We start from the raw sequence: 20,736 nt of genomic DNA, 5'->3' as shown, positions 1-20,736 counted from the left end.
AATGTATTGTTCGGGTTCAGTAATGGCCAGTTTTTTGAATGTGCTTGTCTGATTTTTATTTTTTATTTTTTTTTCTTGTGAAAATGTAGTTACAGCCTATTATACGGCACATGCAAGTACTTACCTGCTTTTGTGATGGAGGTCAGAAGGGCAGCGTTGTGTCCTCTCTATGCAGTTTGCAAAGGTCACTGTAATATAATGCACTACATTGCTTTGCATTCAACAGCTTTCCACTTTCACCTTCTTAGGGTTTTCTTTGGAGCATTTCCTGAATAGGCTGCATTATAAACATGTTTATATTGCAAAATACTTGCCCACTTAAAGTGATAATGACCAAGTGCTTATTCTTGCTGCCATGGAGTAGACAAAGACAAAATTGCAGAACTGATTAAATGACATTTTCTTTGTTCAAAATAAAAATCCTTCTGCCTGTTCGGTTAGATTGTAGAACAGTTTTGGTATTGATCGTGAGAGCTTCTCGGGGCAGCCAAAGAAAACGGTGTGAAAGATAAGAAGCGTCTCCATTGTGTTAACTCATTTTAAATCTCAATTTTCACCAAACTTGAATTATGGCTTCGCTGTCTATTTATGCTACTTTGGATGTTTTCACCCTCTCAATTGGTACACAAATACAAACAAATTGAGTCACTCACGCAAGAGTCTATTATAGTCATCTGGGGACGGCAGTGTGTTTCTGCTCTGATGTCCATAATGTGAAATCCAATCAAATGAAGAGCATTTTGAGCTACTTATGGACCTTTCCAGCATGTAAACAATGCAATGAACTCTGTAATAGGAGCTTGGCTAGCATCTGATTGAATTGTCGTGTAAGGTCTTGTTGACGTACAATTGTGTAGAACTGTAATTGACAATATATACTGTACAGAGTTTTTGTAGTTATAATTTCATGAGATTTAGGTCTCTGTATTCTGTGCATTGGACGGCTGTGAATGCTCTGTTGTCTTTTGGTTCGACAGTATATAGGCCGGTGGATGTGTGCCATCTTCCTCACTGACATAACAGACTTGGTTCAGACATGACAGTACTTTGAAAATAACATCGATGGCAACCGGTGATGATCTTTTGTTTGTTGTATATCTGAAAAGTTACATGCTATTTGGTAGGAAACCTTTTACTTATGATAACCAATCTCACATGGAAAGCTTAATTGAAGTTTAGAAATTACATTGGCAATGCAGTGAAAATGTGTCTTCTAGGAAGAATCAATGAAGTTGTTGCAATGAACTGTTAAAAGAGGAAAAAAATAGTTATGTTTTAGGAGATTTTGAAGGTCTTTGCTTTTCTCAAAGGCAATCAATGTGTTTTCAATGAAGAAATTCAATTAGCGGGATCTCACCCACTGGTGCTTTTGACAGTTCTTGCAGCTTGCTATTTTTCCAGGTTGTAGGCTAAGCAAATGTTGTACTTCTCATCTATTTTCGGCCAGGATCATAAAAAGTGTCAAGCATAGCTATAATTTACGTACTACGTGTACGATAAGACAATACTGTAAAACTTTACCGAATGGTAATTTGTCTTTTGGGACCATATTTTAACACCCAGTGTTTGTCTTTTTGTCTTTAGGCCAGTATGGAGCACTGTTGAAGGGTCTCAAGGGGATCAGTGTGTGATTAGGATCATCTGAGCTCATGGCCCTCTCATTGATCTGTTCATCTCATCAATCCCCTAGAAAGGTTAAATGGTTGCATTACCAGGTTTTCAAAAGACAAAAACATATATTTTTTTGGATTGATTGTATACTCTTTGGATGGACCATTTTGTTGGTCTGTTGTTTGAAATATGCTTTATAGCTATTGCTGATAGTCCAATATGTTTTTTTCAAGGCCGATACCGATTATTAGTAGTAAAGGAGGCTAATACCGATATTTAGAGCCTATATTCATTTTCGGTAAAAAGGAAAATAATGGCATCAAAATCTAAAAAAAATAAATAAAACTCGTAACTTCTTTAACCATATATTTATTGAACAATTTTTCAGATTTTCATTTGTTGATTTAAAAAAATATATATTATTACTAGAAATGTTGGACAATATGTGTTTGTTATAAAATTCTAACAAAAACTTCAGGGAGCACTCAGGGTCATCAGCATGTCTCAAAAAGTTTAATGAAAACTTTAACTATACCTCCATATAGTTTTCTACAGTAAATTAAGTCCTCCAAAATTTCCAAATTACAGAAAAAAACTTTCACATATCTTTGTTTTGATTCCAACACAGTTTTAAATTGATTTATTATCAGACATCAGATTTAAAAAAAAAAAGTAGATATTCGTCAAAATGCAGAATATCCGTGCCGATAAATACAACTATTTATAATCGGTAAATCAATCATTTACCAGAAAGACTCCATTCAATTGAAATGAGTGGTTTGCAGCTTTAACTATGAGACATACATGCAAATCTATGGACACAATCTATTACAGGTGTAATGATACATTTTTTGACCCATGTGATGTGTATTGATATAAGGCCTAACGATTCGACACAAAGCAATTCATCACTTCTTTTTTAATGATACAATTCGATACGATAAAGGTGAAACGAATGATATCAGAACAACGTCTATTCTAATGAATTAATATTCTAGCATATACAAAGTGCAACCGGTCCTACTTATTCTCTTTCTTTAAATTTGGTTCATTTTTTTTTTTTTTATGATGTCATATAATTTCTTTTTGCACCTGCACTTGCACATGTGATTGAAAGGGCAGTGAATCCAATTCTAGCATGGACAATCACTTGTAACCCTCAAAATGCCATACAAGGCTATCCCTATGGCAGTAGTTTCTCGTTATTACTTCAATGTAAAAAGATGACTTCAAATAGGCACTCATAATTGTGCATAGCATTGTTGATGGCGATCAATAGAAGCGGTTTAAATGAGTTTAAAGTTCATGTAGTCTAATTTTGTAAGCTTTTGAACATAAGGAACAGATTTCCACCTTGGACTACCCAATGTAATATTAATATGTACAAATATTTTTATTGTTAAAGACAATGTGAGAAGCTGTAATTTTTTTTTGCTACGCATTGAAAACTCACCCTCGTGCAGCCTTTATTCGTTGCGAACGCACACTCGCACACATACGTGCTGTATATCTTTTGAAGTGGCAGCTGCTTGGATAAAAAAACAAAATAAACGGGAGCGAGAGCACTGGAGGTCAAGGGGTTGCGGTGGTTGACTATGCTAATGTTGTTGTTGATGACTTTGTTGTGAGTGATAATTGATCGTCTTCATTACCATATTAACTCCACTGTCTCTCAATGGCAAGAGAGCCCCCCCCCCCCTCCATACTGCACACTAAACATACACATGATTCTTTCACTGTGCAGTAATGGATGCCCCCATTTGATCCTTGAAATAATTAACTAATTAGCCTAATTAAAATCAATAGAGGTGTCGATACCAGCGTAGACATTTCTGGGACGCTGTCTCTATCTGCAGTCGAAGGAATTTTTTTCAAATCGAATGGGCTAGGGGGTTGTAATTGGTGGACAACATAAACAACCGGTAGGGTGGAACATTTAAGGACATTTAGAAAGGACAGGGAGCACTTGGGTAAAAAAGAGACCGTCTTTTTCTGATGAGTAAGGCAGAGTTCACGCATTTGAGTGGTTGTGATACTTAACTATTGCAGGGGAAATGTAACAATGAGTTAATTGACAAAAATGAAAACAAAATAAAAGACAAGAAAAGGTGGAGCTTTAAATGAGAGTGAGAGACTGAGAGAGGTTCCTAATGCTGATTTATGAGTGCTTGGCGGTCTTTAGCTGAAATAAATGGCTTGTGGGAGTGGCTGCAGCATTACTCCCTGTACAGGATACTAAGTGCATTGTAAGGTCAGCCATAAGGCCAAACTTACATATGTACTGCTCTGCCCTCATAAACCTTTGTTAATATATCAGCCTCAGAATGGAACTGGAACTAGTGCATCTGAAACACTGCGACTGTAGGGGATGCCTGACTAGCTGAATTATTGTTTCATAATGCTGATGAAATTATACAGTTTTGACCACATTTCTGATATAAGGTTTGGTAACCTCTGTAACTCTAAATTGTAAAGACTTCTAACTGCTTTGTACACTTGTTCTTACGAGTGCCCCCACTTGAGAGTTTTTTTTAGATACATTGCTTAGGGAAAGCGCTACACCTGGGGACTTTCTGCTGGGGGACTTCAATGCTCACGTGATCAATGGCAGTGAAACCTGGAAGGGTGTGATTGGGAGGAAGAACCGCATATTTTGGACACTCCGGCGAAGAGAGGGGCGGAGCTGTCAACTGATCACCATCTGGTGGTGGGTTGGCTCCGATGGTGGGGGAAGATGCCGGTCCGATCTGGCAGACCCAAACGTATTGTGAGGGTTTGCTGGGAACGTCTGGCAGCATCCCCTGTCAGAAGGAGTTTAAACTCCCACCTCCGGCAGAACTTTGCCCACATTCCGGGGGAGGGACATTGAGTCAGAGTAGATCATGTTTCGTGCCTCCATTGTTGAGGCGGCCGATCGGAGCTGCAGCCGTAAACTGGTCTGTGCCTGTCATGGCGGCAATCCCCGGAACCGCTGGTGGACACCAGTGGTAAGGGATGCTGTCCAGCTGAAGGAAGAGTCCCATCGGGCCTTTTTGGTCTGCCGGACTTCGGAGGCAGCTGACGGGTACCGGCTGGCCAAGCGGAATGCGGCTCTGGTGGTTGCTGAGGCAAAAACTCTGGTGTGGGAGGAGTTTGGTGAGACTATGGAAAATGACTTCCGGATGGCTTTGAGAAAATTCTGGTCCACCATCCGGCGTCCCAGGAGAGGAAAGCAGTGCACCATCAACATTGTATATTGTGGGGATGGGGTGCTGCTGACATCGACTCGAGACATTGTGGGTCGGTGGGGAGAATACTTCATGGTTGACATGACTCTACAACATCATGTGGACATCGGTGACAGTGCATCTGGATTGGCAGACCGGGGTGGTGGTCCCCCTTTTTAAGAAGGGGGACCAGAGGGTGTGTTCCAGTTACAGAGGAATCACACTACTCAGCCTCCCTGGTAAGGTCTATTCAGGGGTGCTGGAGAGGAGGGTCCACCAGGAGGTCAAATCTCGGATTCGTGAGGAGCAATGTGGTTTTTGTCCCGGTCGTGGACCAGCTCTACGCCCTCAGCAGGGTCCTCGGGGGTGCATGGGAGTTTGCCCAGCCAGTCTACATGTGTTTTGTGGACCTGGATAAAGCGTTCGACCGTGTCTCTCGGGGAGTTTTGTGGGGGGTGCTTCAGGGGTACGAGGTACCGAGCCCCCTTATTAGGAATGTTCGGTCCCTGTACCACTGATGGCGTGGGACTTCGGAGGCAGCTTGGTCCGCAATGCCGGCAGTAAGTCGGTTTTGTTTCCAGTGATGGTTGGACTCTGCCAAGGTTGCCCTTTGTCACAGATTCTGTTCATAACTTTTATGGACAGAATTTCTAGGCGCGGTCGAGGTGTTGAGGGAGACCGGTTTGGTAGCCTCAGTATTGTATCTCTGCTTTTTGTGGCTAATGTGGTACTGTTGGCTTCTTGAAGCCGCGATCTCCAACTCGGGGATAAGAATCTGCGGGGATAAGAATCTGCCCCAAGTGGAGGAGTTCAAGTATCATGGGGTCTTATTCGCGAGTGAGGGTAGGATGGAACGGGAGATCGACAGGCGGATCGGTGCAGCATCTGCTGTGATGCGGACTCTGTATCGGTCTGTCATGGTGAAGAAGGAGCTGAGCCGAAAGGTGAAGCTCTCGATTTACCGGTCTATCTACGTTCCTTCTCTCACCTATGGTCATGAGCTGTGGGTCATGGCCGAAAGAACAAGATCTCGGATACAAGCGGCCGCAATGGGTTTTCTCCGCAGGGTGTCCGGGCTCTCCCTTTAGATATAGGATGAGAAGTTCGGCCATCCGGGAGGGACACAGAGTCGAGCCGCTGCTCCTCCACATTGAGAGGAGCCAGCTGAGGTGGCTCGGGCATCTGATTAGGATGTCTCCTGGACGCGTCCCTGGTGAGGTGTTCCGGGCATGTCCCACCGGCAGGAGGCCCCGAGGACGACCCAGGACACGCTCGTTTAAGTTGCCCTTCCCTGCTATAGTCTGGCATCATTGTTGCATTACGCTTATGCCCCTGGCTTAAAAGGGAGAAAGCTAACACAGCATTTTTGCACACACTCACTTTAAACATGAAGGCCTCGACATTTTCCAAAAGGCACCTAGTGTGTTCCTTGTAGTCACCATAAATTTGAAGTGTAATTTTCTTTTTTTTTTTTTGTTCATCCTGTTTCAGCGCATGTTTCAGCATTTGTTTTTTTCTCCTTCGTTGGTTGCTTTCAGTTGACCTAGCGCCAGACAAAAGGCGTGGAGAAGAGTGGAAAAAGGAAATGATTGCATAAATAGATAGCTATTTTCGGATAGATAAAGAAACAAGAAGAGATGAGAGGGTGAGGGGCAAGTAGATGAGAAAGGAAGAGACAGGAGAATAATGCAAGATTGGATGCTGCTAAGAAAGGAATAGAAATGAAGGCTGAATAGAAGAAAATATGAACAATGACAGCAGAAGAAAGTAAAGCATTTTCATGAATGATTGTTGCAATTTCTTGGTTTCTTTACACATCACAGTACCTTCAGTTTCATTTCATCCACACCTGGATGCAGTACATACTGTACATCATTTATTGCTAGACTTCAACTTCTTTTCTGCAGATTCTAATAGTCAATTCATCATGATGATTATCATGGAATTATTGTTATTATTATTTTTTTAATAATTCTACCTGTGCTCTTCTGCTTTTCTATTTAATTATTGAACTGAAATCCTTTATTAGTGCCCCCAGGAACTCGTGATTCCGCGATCGCGGAATTTACCACTGATTTCAAAGCCCTCCGCGGAAATCAAAGCAGTCCGCAGAGTACAGGGCGAGGTGCGGAATGAACTACATTTTACATGTAGTTTTCATCCCGGCAGCTAGATGTCGTGGTCAGATAGACGGGATCTAAAGCTACTTTTACACCGCAGGACATGATGCCCAATTTGTGTTTTTTGTTAAATCACATGACAAAAATGATGTGACGCCCATGCACAAAGCACGATGTCGAGTGGCACGCACAAAAGAGGATGTCACGTGGCAGTGTTTACGGAAGTAAATATGGTCCAATGTGTAGGGGCGCGTCTTTTTATCACCTCACAGAGGAGCGATGCGGGAGGAGGTAGAAATATTTTAGGGGGAAATGAGGAGAGGATTTTTGATCTCTTCATTTCATGGAGAATTGCTCTCCGCAGAGTCAGGATTTCCTCGTGTTCTCCACGGGATCAACACCTTTTCTCTGCAGATTCCTGGGGTGACTACTTTATTTTCAAACAGCATACCGTATGAACATCCCATGCAGTATGTGTTTTCTCGTTTCAGAGCTGGGTCACCTTTTGTTGAGCTTGGTACAGTTTAACATTTTTTTTATGATTGCCAAGCCTACGATGAAACCCTTTTTCATATTCTGGGATGTTAGTTTTCTTGAGTGTTTATGCTCGTTTAAAAACTACAAGTACTGTATAGTATTAGGTCATTTTGGGATGCAACAAATATTCAGATGTTCATGTATTTTCCCCCACTGCTTGTATCGTTTTATAAAACAGAAAACCCATATAAACTCATAAATCGTGCCACAAACAAATGGATTACCGTAGTTCTAACCGCCATGGGACTCATTTCCATAGATTGCAGGACTTTTCATGAGACTGCGAACACTGGTGAAGGATTACCAACGGAACACACATGCGCGCCATGATCCGTAATGAGACCTTATTCCGGACACCCGGCCTAGCTGCCTGTAAATTCTATCCATCACTCTGCACGTACATACTTAATCAGCTAATGTTGTTTTATTCCTTATTATTAATTTGCTCCCTTTTCTGATTTATCTAAAGTGCTCTGCCTCACACCAATATTTTGTCTCCTTTACAGTTGAGAGCAGCAGAGCATTAGAGGAGGGAGTGTGCTTATTCATGTACTTAAGGGATTGCATCTATAATGAATTGACTAGCTGTTTAGGCCACCCTACGTACCCTACTACTCACCTTGATAATGTAAGCAGGTCGTAACTCTTTCCAACCCAAGGGTATAAGGTATGCTTATTAAGACATGCACATATTCATTCAGTCCATCTATATTAGCCACTGACCTCTACGTGTGCCAGGTCCTCTCAGTGCAGCTGCAGTGGAATATCCATTTTTATGTTTGGGGGAAGAACATTGTGTCTGGCAAGAATCATAGATGTCTCCAAGATTTATTTCAATTTTTGAATTCATTGGAGGGTTTTTTTTAGGTTATGCTCCTGTAGCAATAAACAAGATTGAATAAAAATAGGAGGCTGTATTTATTAGTCAATAAGTATACTGTTATTCTGAATTGTAAAAACAATATTTGCTGACTGCCAGTTGTGAAGAACACCATCAGTATTAATTAATGCGTGCCACATTTTAAATACTTTGAATATTGACTTTAGTTTTTGTCCAGTCCAGGGTTTTGGCTGCCTTTCATCGCTGTGGTCCGCACTAGTCCAATTTAAAAATGCTATAGTGTGTAACTTCCTGCTACATTACACATACGCATGCAAAGTAAGGGTGTAACAAAAGAATGATCGGAAAATCGTTTTTTTATTATTTAAAAAATGTGAGTCCGTCAAATTGAATTATTCCACCTTAAAATATATCAATATACCTATCAAATCATCTTTTATCGGAGAGAGATATCTTAGAAGGACATGGCACATTTACAGTACTGGCAACATGATTCAAAATTACGTAAAATTACAAAAAAAAGGACTTGCTTTATACACTCTTGAAATAAGTTGTAATATTGAATCGAATCGTTTCACTTTCAAATTGAACCGTCCTTGAATGGTTTCGCACCCCAACTGTTGAAAACCGTATTCAGTCACCTTTTTTGGAGAGATGCCCATCCCAAATACAAATAATGCACAAATACCCTGCAAAACACAAAATCTTCACATACATACAGACACTTACCGGTAAATGCACGTACATGCACACACGCACGCACGCACGTGTTGGCCAATGAGTCATTGCTGTCAGTATTGATTTCCTTTTTTCTGAATGACCCCTGTCACCGCAACGATAGAGTGCCTGATATTTCACCAGTATAGAACCGGGTTTCGCTCTCTCTTTCATACACTCCATCACATCATACTATTTTTCATTTTAGAAATAACTATTTTAAATACGTTCTCCGTCTCCCTGTGTTTGTTTGCTCGTGGTCTTCTATAAATGCTGCGGATAAAAACATTGGCACGCCTGTGCTTCTGTCAGACAATGCAGCACTTTTCCCAGAAAAATTGTAGCAATTACAAATCCCTAGGTCTTCGCATGTTTATTTATTTTGTTTGCATTTGAACAACACAAAAACTGAGAAAAATAGGCAAATCTGATCCTTACACACATAACTCCAAAATTGCCTGGACGCTTTGACTGTGTGCATGTCATCATGAAATTTGAAGACTACGCACAAATTTGGGGATCAGTGTAGGGCCTACTGTCCGAAAGCTGGGTCTGAATTCTGAAGCGGCCAGCAATGAGTCCAGATCAAAATCTTGTGAACACCTCTGAAGAGATCTCAAAACGGCAATTAGAAAGAGGCAGCTTTCAAATCTGCGAGACCTCGTGCAGTTGGCAAAAGAAGAGTGGTCCAAAATTCCACCAGAGTTGGAAGAAACTTGCTGAATGTTGCTGCAGGAAGCAATTGGTTTCAGTTCGTACTTCCAAAGGGTGTTCTACCAAATATTATGTTGAAGGTGCCATTGACATTCCCCCTTTGGTGTGGAATGATCAGATTACACCATTTTCCTCTGTTTTTTTTCTGTTGTTCCCAAAAAGTTAATTGCTACAATTTTCTGGGTAAAGTGTTACATCTGACAGTGTTATTGGCCATGACCGTAACACTTTAACCATCTGGGGAAACTGTGGTGCCTAATCCCGATTTCAGATTGATATTTGATTCAGTTGAGAGCAGAGAAAATCAGGCGTCTTTTTCACTCTTTGAGGAATGCATAAAATTGTGTCTTAATTTCATGTCCTTCTCACACTATCACCCTGTTGTCGCTGTGATCAAGATGCTAAATTAGAGCAATAGGACAAGGGCAGTGCAGTTGACACCTCAATCCCGTGTGTGCTGTCAAGCTTGATTGCACTTTACAGCACCAGAGAAAATCACATTCATTTCCCTAAAATGAGCAAAATTACCTTCTCTGTCAATATGTCAAAGCAGCTAACTTACAATGTGAATTCTCTTTGTTTTGTTTTTTTTTCTTAGATGCCCGAGATTGAGCCGAGGACTCTGTTATTGCACCATCCCAAAAGTACGTATTCTCCTTGCGTTTCAAAACACACTCGAGCGTTAACGTCATGAGAAACCACATACGTGCACACAAACACAAATCTCCCCATGCAGTGACAGAGGGTCGGCCTTCGGGACTGGCTGCTCTTCAGGGAAGCTGAGCTCCACAGCAGATAAGTGCATCAGCACTCTCCTCATGGCAATATGTAAATCCCTAAATGATGTTTTCCCACCACCATGCAGTGCTGCAAACCCCCCTAAAGACTTGCTCGTCCTCTGTTTTAGACCCCCCTTTGAGAGGGTGATTTTATTAAGTTTCACACTAAACAAGACAAGACAGCAACAATAACTTTTTGGGATTGAAATCTCGATATGTACTTGAGCTATAGATTAAAACACCATTTTTTTTCTTTGGTTTTAATTGCTAGGAATCCATTACAGAGACCAGTTGTAGTTGTATAGGGGCCTAATTTAGAGGTGATTTGTCCACTTAACACAACATCGCAGTGTGATGATCCATTTGTATTACCATGACAATGTTTTTATAAGCGTAGTAAGTCAAAGGCTTTTGCGGATTTAATGAGAAAACAGAATGTTTGGCTGATTTGACGTCATTACGTGAAAATCAACACAGCATCCAATATATTGTGCCATCAACAGATGTCATATGACAAATAAAAAAAAACCCATACTGCATCCCATTATAGAGAGAGAGAGAGAGAGAGAGAGTAACCAGTGTGTAACTTGACAGGCTACAGTGTAGCCAATTAAAGCTCCCATCCAAATCAGGGTTGTGGCGCATATCAAGTTTTTGGCATTTCTGCCATATTTGAACTGAGGGGCATAATGGATCCGCAGTCAGCTTGCTCACTGTCAAAGACACGGGGGGGGGGGGATTTACATCACACCTTGAGCGCCTTAAATGGCTGCACATATAGTAATAATAAAATAAATGAAATGAGTAAATCAGGTCTCCCGAAATGAAATGACAGGCAGGTTGAAACAGCGGGTGAGTTGTGTGCGCGTGTGTGCGCGCGCGCGCGTGTGTTTCTTGCCACCAGCGTCAACATTAAACACATCAGATTGAAGCCACCCTCGAGGGTGGCATCACTCAGCCAGGTGTGTGTACTTACGTGCAACGGCTGTGTGGTGAAATCTTCGGTCTTTTATCTAGTCTTCCATTCCTTCTTTTTTTGTTTATCTACATTTTATTTTTATATTTATACTTTGCATGCAAATGGTGTACAGAACACACACACACTGATCTATCAATGTATTGATGTGTGAGTGAGTGAGCGTCATTTTTTTTTTTCCCCTCTTTCTGCCTCCATCACTTTATTATTTTTTTAAATTTCTTTTAGTAAAATCTCCCGGAGAGTTTTTGTAGTTGTCTTGAGTGCTGTTTTCCTTATCCAAAAAGTCTTTGAAAGAGGAAAGTTAGTCAGAGGGAAAAAAAAAAAAAAAAAAAAAAGCTTTGCTTGAATTCCTAATCTCGCATGGTAAAGGTAGACACATGCATGACTTGTTTTTGCCCCCTGACGGTTTTCCTGTTTTGATTTTTAAACTCCAGATATCTCGTCATTTGCAAGGCCGCAAGTTTGACACTTTCCCCCATTCCCTGTCGCCGCCACGCACCTCCCTCTCAGGACAAGGATGCGGATGTGTCTCTTTTTCTCCATATTGACTTTCTCAGGTCAGGCTCCTCTTCCTCCTATTAGCTCGAGCTAACTGATCAATACCCCGGGCCCTGTTGCGTGGGGACCCGCGCATGCACAACGAGCCGGATATAACCACTCTCCCTGTTGCATGATCTCATAACTAATAATCAGATCATATCCCATAATGTTACAGCTGACCTAGCCTGTGCTACAGCAGCTCTAATGACTACATCAATCAATCATGACCGCTTTGGTGCATACTTCTCAAGAGGATGCGATTCAACTCTTCTCTTTTCCTTCCCCGGCTGGTTTAGTTGTGACACGCGGCGATGCGTCACGGATAAACAGCTGCCAGGGAAGAAGGGAGGCTGAAAAGTTCACGTGGAAAGATGGAGCGCCGCGAAAGACAGAGGGAGCTCTGGGGATCTGCAACAGTTAGGTGCGTACGGGTGAGATGTCTGTTCATCTGCCATATATTTCCACGGGTGTGAGGTTGTGTTCGTGTGGCAGCGTGCCAGGCAGTGCCATCTGGCTGCTTGACAGCGCTCCTCTCATTAACAAGGAGGTTAATTGCTGTGGCAGCACCCAAGCTGTGTCAAACATCACCCTAGGGAGGGGGAGGCAACAGACCATCTACTTATTTGTGTGTGCACATTCATGCATGTGTGTGTGCGTGTGTGTGCGCGCAGGAGAGAACTCGCACACATAAAAGAATAACCTGTTGTACATTAACCTTTAAAGGTGAATCGTGAAAGGTACCATTTTTGTGTATTTAAATGCGCTTTTGTACGCGCTTGTGCATACACTGTATGTCAGTTCATTTGAATGTTTCCCTTCTTACGAATGACGCCCTTTTGCTGTAATGGTGTCGAAACAATTAGGTTTACAAAGCCAATGTCTATAGCCCTGAGGGCAAATGCGCACACACACACACACACACACACAGTCGCATACACACAAGCATAAGGGGCAGGAGCAATGTGGAGCAATTTGCATGTTATTACTGCATATTCATGACAAATTTTGTTAGCTTTTGCCTAATAGGGCCGAGTGACAGGTTGAGAAATTGAGAGCCCGCTGGAATAAAACACAAACATACACAGTCACACACTCGTGCTTACCCTCTTCTCTGTCACACAATAATCATCATGACACTTATGACTCTAAGTAGGAATGCCCCTTTCATCTCTTGTTATATTGCAGCATTTTTTATGCACAGCTACTTTATTATATATAACAGGAGACATATAGGCTCATTTTTTTGTATGCGTAATTAGAAACATACAGCACACACACTCACGCTTAATGATCACGGCGGCTGGGGCATCAGTCAACATGATGACCTTCTGGCATTCGAGTAATGACGCGGCGTATGTGTACTTTCAAAACTCCAATTTTTAGGCCAACTCGCACTTTAATCTAGCGTGCCTAACCGAAAGTTTCACAATTGTATATTGCAGAGTTGTAATAGACACTAAAAATACGTTCAAAGTGCCTCTTTGGTTGCTTTCAGTCGTCGAACAAACTCACTTGCCATTGTTATTGCTGTTTTTACATTAGGATTCTCCTAAAAGGAAAAAAAAAAAAAAAAAAGGCAGCAAATATCAAATAGTATTGCATGTACTTCATTAGGATTAAAAACTGTACATTTGCATTTTCTTTACTTACAAAGCAAAATGAAATACATATATAATTTTTCTAGATCAAACTGAACAAAAAAGTGTTGTTCATTTTCTTTCCATAATCCTTAATTGGTAATGTTCAAATACAAATCTATTAAAATTGAAACTGAACATTTTCCCCCCGCACAATACATATATCCTCTTGTTGTTCAGTTGAACACAGTATTTGTGTACGTCTTTCCTTTTTTTTTTTTTTTTTTTATTCTTGAATAAAATGCTCCGCAAAGTGATCACTCAAAACGAGTGCACCTTGTTGTGATAGTCTGATAGAAAATGATAGCGAGACACATTCTTTGGCTTGAAACAGAAGCCGACTGTAATCTAAAGTCATCTTTGGCTTTCACGCCATTTGACTGAAAAGTTTGTTTTGCTCAAGTGAAAGATTTAACTCTCGATGCTCTCTATCCGTACCCTTGTCACTTTTGTCAAACGCCGCCGTTCCCTCGCTGCTTGGCACCAACGTGCAGACACGCTTGATCAAATGTGAGTTTTAACATTTTTAATCTGCGCAAAGTTTCATCTGAGCAGGCTAGCAAATATCGCATTTTGTGTGTGTGTGAGAGAGAGAGAGCAAGGGAGAGTGCGCATGGGATTGTGCATACGTCTTTATGCCTGTGTGTTTGTGAACTGTGTGATGTTTTTTTTTTTTCTTTCTCTCCTTTGCCATCTCGGGTGTTTGACAGCTGTCACTGGTGACTTAAGGAGTTTTCTGGGCAGAGTTAGCATATTTTTACAGTTGGGACACACACACACACACGCATCCAGAAATCAGTATCAGTTGCCGTCATTTGGTGCAACCTAAAACATCTTTTTGCGCCTTGTGAATCAAATTGGACCTAGATGTAACATTTCAGGTTTATTTTAAGACCACCAGACAATTCTTGTGAGTGTCGTAATACTTAAGATACTCAATACTCAAGAATATGTTCTATGCAGGCCCACTAGTTGAAACGTGGAATTCTGATTTATATTGCGTGATTGTCGTTACCTGAGCCCTGAGCAGTTGTGATGTCATTTTCAGTCGACAGAAGTGACAAAATGGCCGCCCCCTAAAATGGCTAAAAACGGGTGGATTTTGCTGCTAAACTCATATTCCACAAACGCAATATTAATCAGAATGCCATGTTTAGACTAGTGGAGGCGCATAGAACATTTTATTGCAAATATTTTCTTTCTTTCAGCTAGTGGGCCTGCTGGGAAAATATTCTTGAAAAAAATGTGTATGGGTCGATTTCCACTTTAAACATACAGTATTAGACGATTGCTGACAGGCTTACACCGATGGGCCTCGATATATATACCTGCACATATACACACTCTAATAAGACTTGATTGTCTGTATTTGATTTTGATTGGCACTTCTAGAAGTAATTATTGTACAGTCTATTGGTGTAGTTTGTAGTAATATTTTCCTCTCTTTCATAACTTGATGGTTTAACCAAATTATTAGGAATTAGAAAAAGAAAAAAACTACTCAAATACAGTCAATCCAAATTGAGCCTTTTTGTCTTTATAAAGGCAACATTTAGTGTAGGTCTTGTGTTGGCTCTCATTGAACACAGCAAGCTGGAGCCTGTCAGTCCGTAGTACACATTTAAATGTTTTTCTACTGATTATATAGTAATTCAATTGAATTGGATTCAGTGCTACGTACCTCAGCTTTAAAACGTGGAAAAATGCATATTTATTTTCTTACAGCTCTGGTTATCTGATCCCGAATATTTGTGATATAGAGGATCCAATAACCTGCGTAGAAACCCAGCATACAACGTCTGATGTGGGCTGCAAGTCAAAGGAGAATAATTCTCAAAATGAAGAGGTAACTCACTCATCCTAACTTTACCTCCACCTCGAAAACTGTCAATGATAATTGCGTTCCTTACCAGTAAAGTTTGAAATCCACATTCAAATCAAAGGCCATGCTATCATTTTGGCAGATTTTCTCCCACCATGAGTTTGACGCCAAGATTAAACAAGATTAAATGACTTGTTCTGTTGTCTTTCTTGTTTCAGTGTGCTTGTTATTGTTCAGAAGGCCGACTTCATCTTCTCTTTTTTTACGATATTGGTTTGGCAGCTGTGCTTGAAGCGCTACATGTGCAGCCAGGTTTAACAAGAGGTTAAGGCACATGCGATGAATTTCCGGCATTTCTCCGAGCTCCGGGTAACAAACATGGCGGTGCTAAACTGGGGTGTTGCTAAATTACACCTACTGCTATTTTTATTACCTTCTGTGGCTTATGGTTAAAGCACATGTAAATACACACAGGCTAATTTTCCTCACTTTGGAGACCATATTATTGACACTAAATTAGTTGAGTTAACCAAAATATACTGTAATACCATGATATCTGACCCAAAATATTATGTGCACGGGTGGTGTGACTAGTAGCCACCGATACTCAACATACAGGTAAAAATGGACTTTTGCTCTCCGTTTTTGGCTCAGTTGCGTCAAGTGACTGTTAATCAACCAGTTGAACAATCAATTACTCTCCTATTATGCCTCACAATAGTAATAAAACTTAAAGCAGAAGTCGGCATTCTGATTAATTTTGCATTTGTGGCATATAAATTAAGCAGCAAAATGCACTCTATTTTAGCCATCTCAGGGGGTGGCCATTTTGTCTTCTGTCGACTGAAAATGACATCACAACTGCTCACAACAACCAATCACGGCTGACCTGTTTTCTGAATCTGAGCCGTGATTGGTCGTTGTGAGCAGTTGTGATGTCATTTTCAATCGACAGAAGACAAAATGGCCGCCCCCAGAGATGGCTAAAAACGAGTGGATTACCACTTATTCCAAAAACGCAATATTTATCAGAATGCCCTGTTTCAACTAGTGGGCTTGCATAGAATATATTTACATTGACTTTCCCTTTAATTCAGTGACTAAGGTAATTTTTAAAAAAAAATTTTATACTTGAAGATTTTACCCAATGATTTACAATCACAATTCATGCAGACCATGGAAATACTACAACCTTGACCATGTTTTCATAAGAATTTCACCAGGAAATTGTACGACCATGTTTACACCGGATGATTTTCCAGCTAAATGAATCACTAGGCCTGTACAAGCTCTGTGCTTTGTATGTGGTATGTGTATATGACATACCACACATGTCATATTTTTACTCAATTTGAAATCAAGCATTGGAAAAAAAACAACTTACTTACTCAACAACTTAGGCTACTCAGTAAAAGTCGAAATTCTCACGAGAACAGACTCCCTTCAAAAGCGTCACCTTGAGTCTGCCCTTTGAGCACATCTCAAAAATGTGAAAATTCACCAACATGCTGTTTTTCTTTGCGCAAAGCTCGGATCTGGAACCTTTTAGCCCCAATTAAAACAACTTTATATGCTTAACAATGCAACCCATACAACTGGAATACCTCGTGGTACTAAATGTTTTCATCTGCATTGACATGAGTAGCTATCATCTTGTGTAGTGTTTTTCATTCCTTCGCCCACACTATTATCCAGTTGTGTAAGCATGCATGTTTATTTGTTGAGGCATTGCATTCCGCAGCTTGACCTTGTGTCGCCTGTGTCAGTCTGACGCAAAACCACAATAACATTCGTAACTGCGCTTTACTACATATATAATCGTAACCTTTTTTTCACTGCAGCAAAAAGGCAATATGCTTCAAGAATGTTAAGATGGTCATAATTAAAAAAAAAAAAATCTCATTTTCTGTCTATCATGCACTGTTTTAGTGTTTCCAAATAGTTTTGTGCAATTAGCAGCACTTTGCCGTGTAAGGATAAAAATCCTTATGATTCTGCATTTCTTTATTTTAGGTCGCATGTCATGTGCTTGAAGGCGACGCAAAGTTGGCGCACTTGCAGAGTGAGATTTCCTGTCTGCAAAGCCTCCAGAAAGACAACATGAAGGAAATTGCTGAGAAAGACCTCAGCATCACTAAACTGCAAGCAAGCATTTTGCTGCTGCAGCAGGAGAATGTCAACAGCCATGCTCAGGTGGGTACAAACACAGGTCTGGAAGCAAGTCACTTGAAATACATTTGCCTTACTGGATAATAGTTCCGGTTGGTGCCTTGATGTTTTAAATGAGTTCCAAATGACATTTCTTATCATTTAGTTTCTGTCTGTAAGCGTAACAGAACTTAAACAAGCAAAGAGGGGCGGATAAATAGACCTAAAAAGAAGTTCGGAAAGCAGATGAGAGAAGCAGAACAAGTGGGGTCAAGAGTAGATGAGGAGGGCAGACACGCCAAAAGTGGGCTGAGAAAGCTGCTATTTAGACTGCGGAGGTGAACATATTCATAAATAGATCCAGAAACAGATGACAATGTGTAAATGAGGCTGCAAGTAAGAACATTAATTCTCCTCGGCATCTCTTCATTTTAATTGACTTCCAGGATGAAAACGAGTAACTCCATCATAAACCGAGTCAAGATCATTTGAACTAATTAAAGACCAACATGGTTTTCCAATTACAAGTTGATTAAAATTGTTCAAACTTGCATCCATGCCGCATCGCCTGAGTGCTATTATCTTTTTTTTTTTCCAAGTCTCCAACCTGCTTTATGTTGGCTTTCTTTATCTTATACAGTTCTCAATATTGTAACTTTGTGTTTTTTAACCCTTGCAACGCCCAAAAACAACATATTTACTTTGCTTACATACACCCGTGAGTGGTGTGGGGGGGAAAAAAAAACCCCAGCAAAAACACTTCACCTTAATTCAGACCTCAGACACTCTCCCCCCCCTCCTTCCTTCCATCCGCCATCTCGCCACAACCGCTTCAAATTAATCTGCAAAATATTGATTTGAGGAGCACAGGAGCGGGGGGGAAGTAAGGGTGCACGATTGCGGCCGCATATTAATAAGAACGGGCCGCTCTTCATCTCTCCTCTATACTTTAAGATCCTCATATCTTCATAATTGATTAATGTTCCTTTGTGAAGTGGGAATGAATAATACATTAGTGGGCCTGCTGCACCCTCAGGCTGATGAGAAAATGTTTAATTTCAGTAAATGTAACGCTCCCTCTCCCTCTCCTTCCCTCGCTTTCATTTTCCCTCTCTGCTTATTTGTGAGTGCTGAAGTTTGTTTGTGAGCCCAACACTGGAGGAGTGCTGTGGATTTGCTTTTTTTTTTTTTTTTTTTTTTTTTTTACCCCCACTGTTGCCTTGAAGGGTATGTTAAACATCAGAAACAAAAGACAGCAAGTTGGCTTTAAAAAAAAAAAAAGAAAAGAAAATAAAAAAAATCACCCCACGGATATTTTTTGCACACGTTGCATCAGAGTGCATCATTAATTTCTGCTGTATCAGGCAGCAATCAGTAGGAACATGCAAGCAACCTGGCACTAACCTCTTTAACAGCTTGGAAAGGTGCTAGAAGGGTGACAGGCGCGATGTTGTGACTGGCACCACTGCTCATCTGGCTGACAGCACTAATTATGCTAAGCAGGCGGCTAATGACGATGACGATGATGATGATGGGGGATTTGAGCCCTTCAGCAGCGAGCGCCAAGCGCTTGTGTGTGTGTGTGCTTGTTGGCTTTGGTGGGCTCAGCGGGGCATCTGGCACCTGATGGCGAGCATCTGTGTACGTTGAAAAGATAAACTATGAAGCGAACACCCCACAGGTCCCACTTCATGCCTACTTAGCGCCGCCTCATTTTCATTTGGCCGCGCATATGTGATGAAGGGGCTCGGCACACGGCGCCCTCTACACGCACAAATTGAATAAACAATACTTATCTTTTAACAAGGATCCTAATTAGTTATGCTAATGAGCCTAGATAAGCCAATTAACCTCATGAAGTGGTTTTATGTGGGGGTGCCTGAGAGCATATCAGAGACATTTAAGAAAACACATTTGCCTAATTAGCGCTCATTGACATAGGCGTGCTTTTATAATTTTTTTTTTTCCACGTCTTTATTGTTCTGTTTTCGAAAGGCATCGTAATAGGCTTTCCACTCTCAAAGAAATAATGAATTGGAGGATATACGCACATGTCTGCCCTGCTGCCAGTCTATGTAGTTGGATCCACATGGACGTGTATATTTTTACAAGTTTTATGGTAGATTAAACCGAGTGTGTATTTTTTCAGTGCGTGTCTGCTTGTTCCATTAGTTTATGTCTTTGGAAGTACAATTTGGCCTCAAGTTCTCTCTGTTTATTTAAAACCTTCAGTCTGCGCTCCCCTCCTAATAGTGAGCCGTGTTTCCTCTCGTTTAGCTTCACCACTCATTATGTGGGCCATGTGGAAGAGACGGTGTTTAGAGAAGTCTTGGAGTGGGACGAAGTTGGGAGGGAGCGGGGGGAGAAAATGAATACGAGCGAAAGCCAACCGGAGAGAAAAAAGACGGGTAAATGACTGGGTGACTGAAGGGGAGAGAATGTAAATTGTCTTTGAACCTTACCACAGTGCGTCTATAATGAATAGTGAGGAGGGAGGGGGGGGGGGGCGTTGGACAAGACGGTCTTTGTTACACAGAACGGGAAGTAGCCAAGTTGTGCGGTGCCTTTAAATCTCGGTTTGCGCCACACCGCACCCGCTGACAACTGAGGTGTTTTAAAATAATTGAATGTATCATTTATGTAAAATTGCATGAAAAATGTAAGTAACATAATAAGGTTAAAGTGGGCTGCTTTCCAGCATCATTGTATGATGCATTACACAAACACTGCAGACATGCTACGCTAGAAAAAAAAAAAGCCCTACTGTGTTTTATTATATTTTTCAGGGCACTGGTGCCTAATATTCCAATAAAACTAGTTCTTGCAACCCCGACCAAAGTTATCTCATTTGAAGTTGAAGAAGGCAAATTTATACTAATTATATATGAGACAACAGACTCCACAGAGGCAGCAACCACATGCTTTGATATTTATTTTCATATTGAAACAACCTAAATGGATAACTCAGGTATTGCTTTTGAAGTGCTTTACCTGCATCTAGGGAACATAAAAGTATTTTTTGGGTCACATTCATATTTGTCCATAGGGTAAGATTAGTGCAGATGGTACCTAAAGAGATTGAAAT

The 20,736-nt window shown here is 40.9% G+C and overlaps 1 protein-coding gene across 4 annotated transcripts in view; it reads left to right on the top strand.

Moving 5' to 3' along the window:
- LOC147127617 (uncharacterized) overlaps positions 1-20,736 on the top strand; it is a 163,589-nt gene that overhangs the window by 6,185 nt on the left and 136,668 nt on the right. For all 4 annotated transcript variants that reach the window (XR_015084289.1, XR_015084288.1, XR_015084290.1 and 1 more), the window contains exons 2-7: positions 10,345-10,390; positions 10,483-10,574; positions 11,939-12,061; positions 12,341-12,465; positions 15,407-15,527; positions 17,517-17,696. Coding sequence is in view for 1 of the 4 variants with exons in the window: in XM_086020952.1 (XP_085877078.1) it covers positions 12,416-12,465; positions 15,407-15,527; positions 17,517-17,696 (351 nt within the window). In the remaining 3 variants the exon portion in view is untranslated. The remainder of the gene's footprint in view (positions 1-10,344; positions 10,391-10,482; positions 10,575-11,938; positions 12,062-12,340; positions 12,466-15,406; positions 15,528-17,516; positions 17,697-20,736) is intronic.

The sequence above is a fragment of the Filicampus tigris genome, chromosome 21, assembly GCF_054856515.1.
Source record: "Filicampus tigris isolate MCC_2025a chromosome 21, RoL_Ftig_1.0, whole genome shotgun sequence".
Taxonomy (NCBI): Eukaryota; Metazoa; Chordata; class Actinopteri; order Syngnathiformes; family Syngnathidae; genus Filicampus; species Filicampus tigris.
The sequence above is the reverse complement of the archived record's forward strand: the minus strand, read 5'-3'. Positions and strand labels throughout refer to the sequence as shown.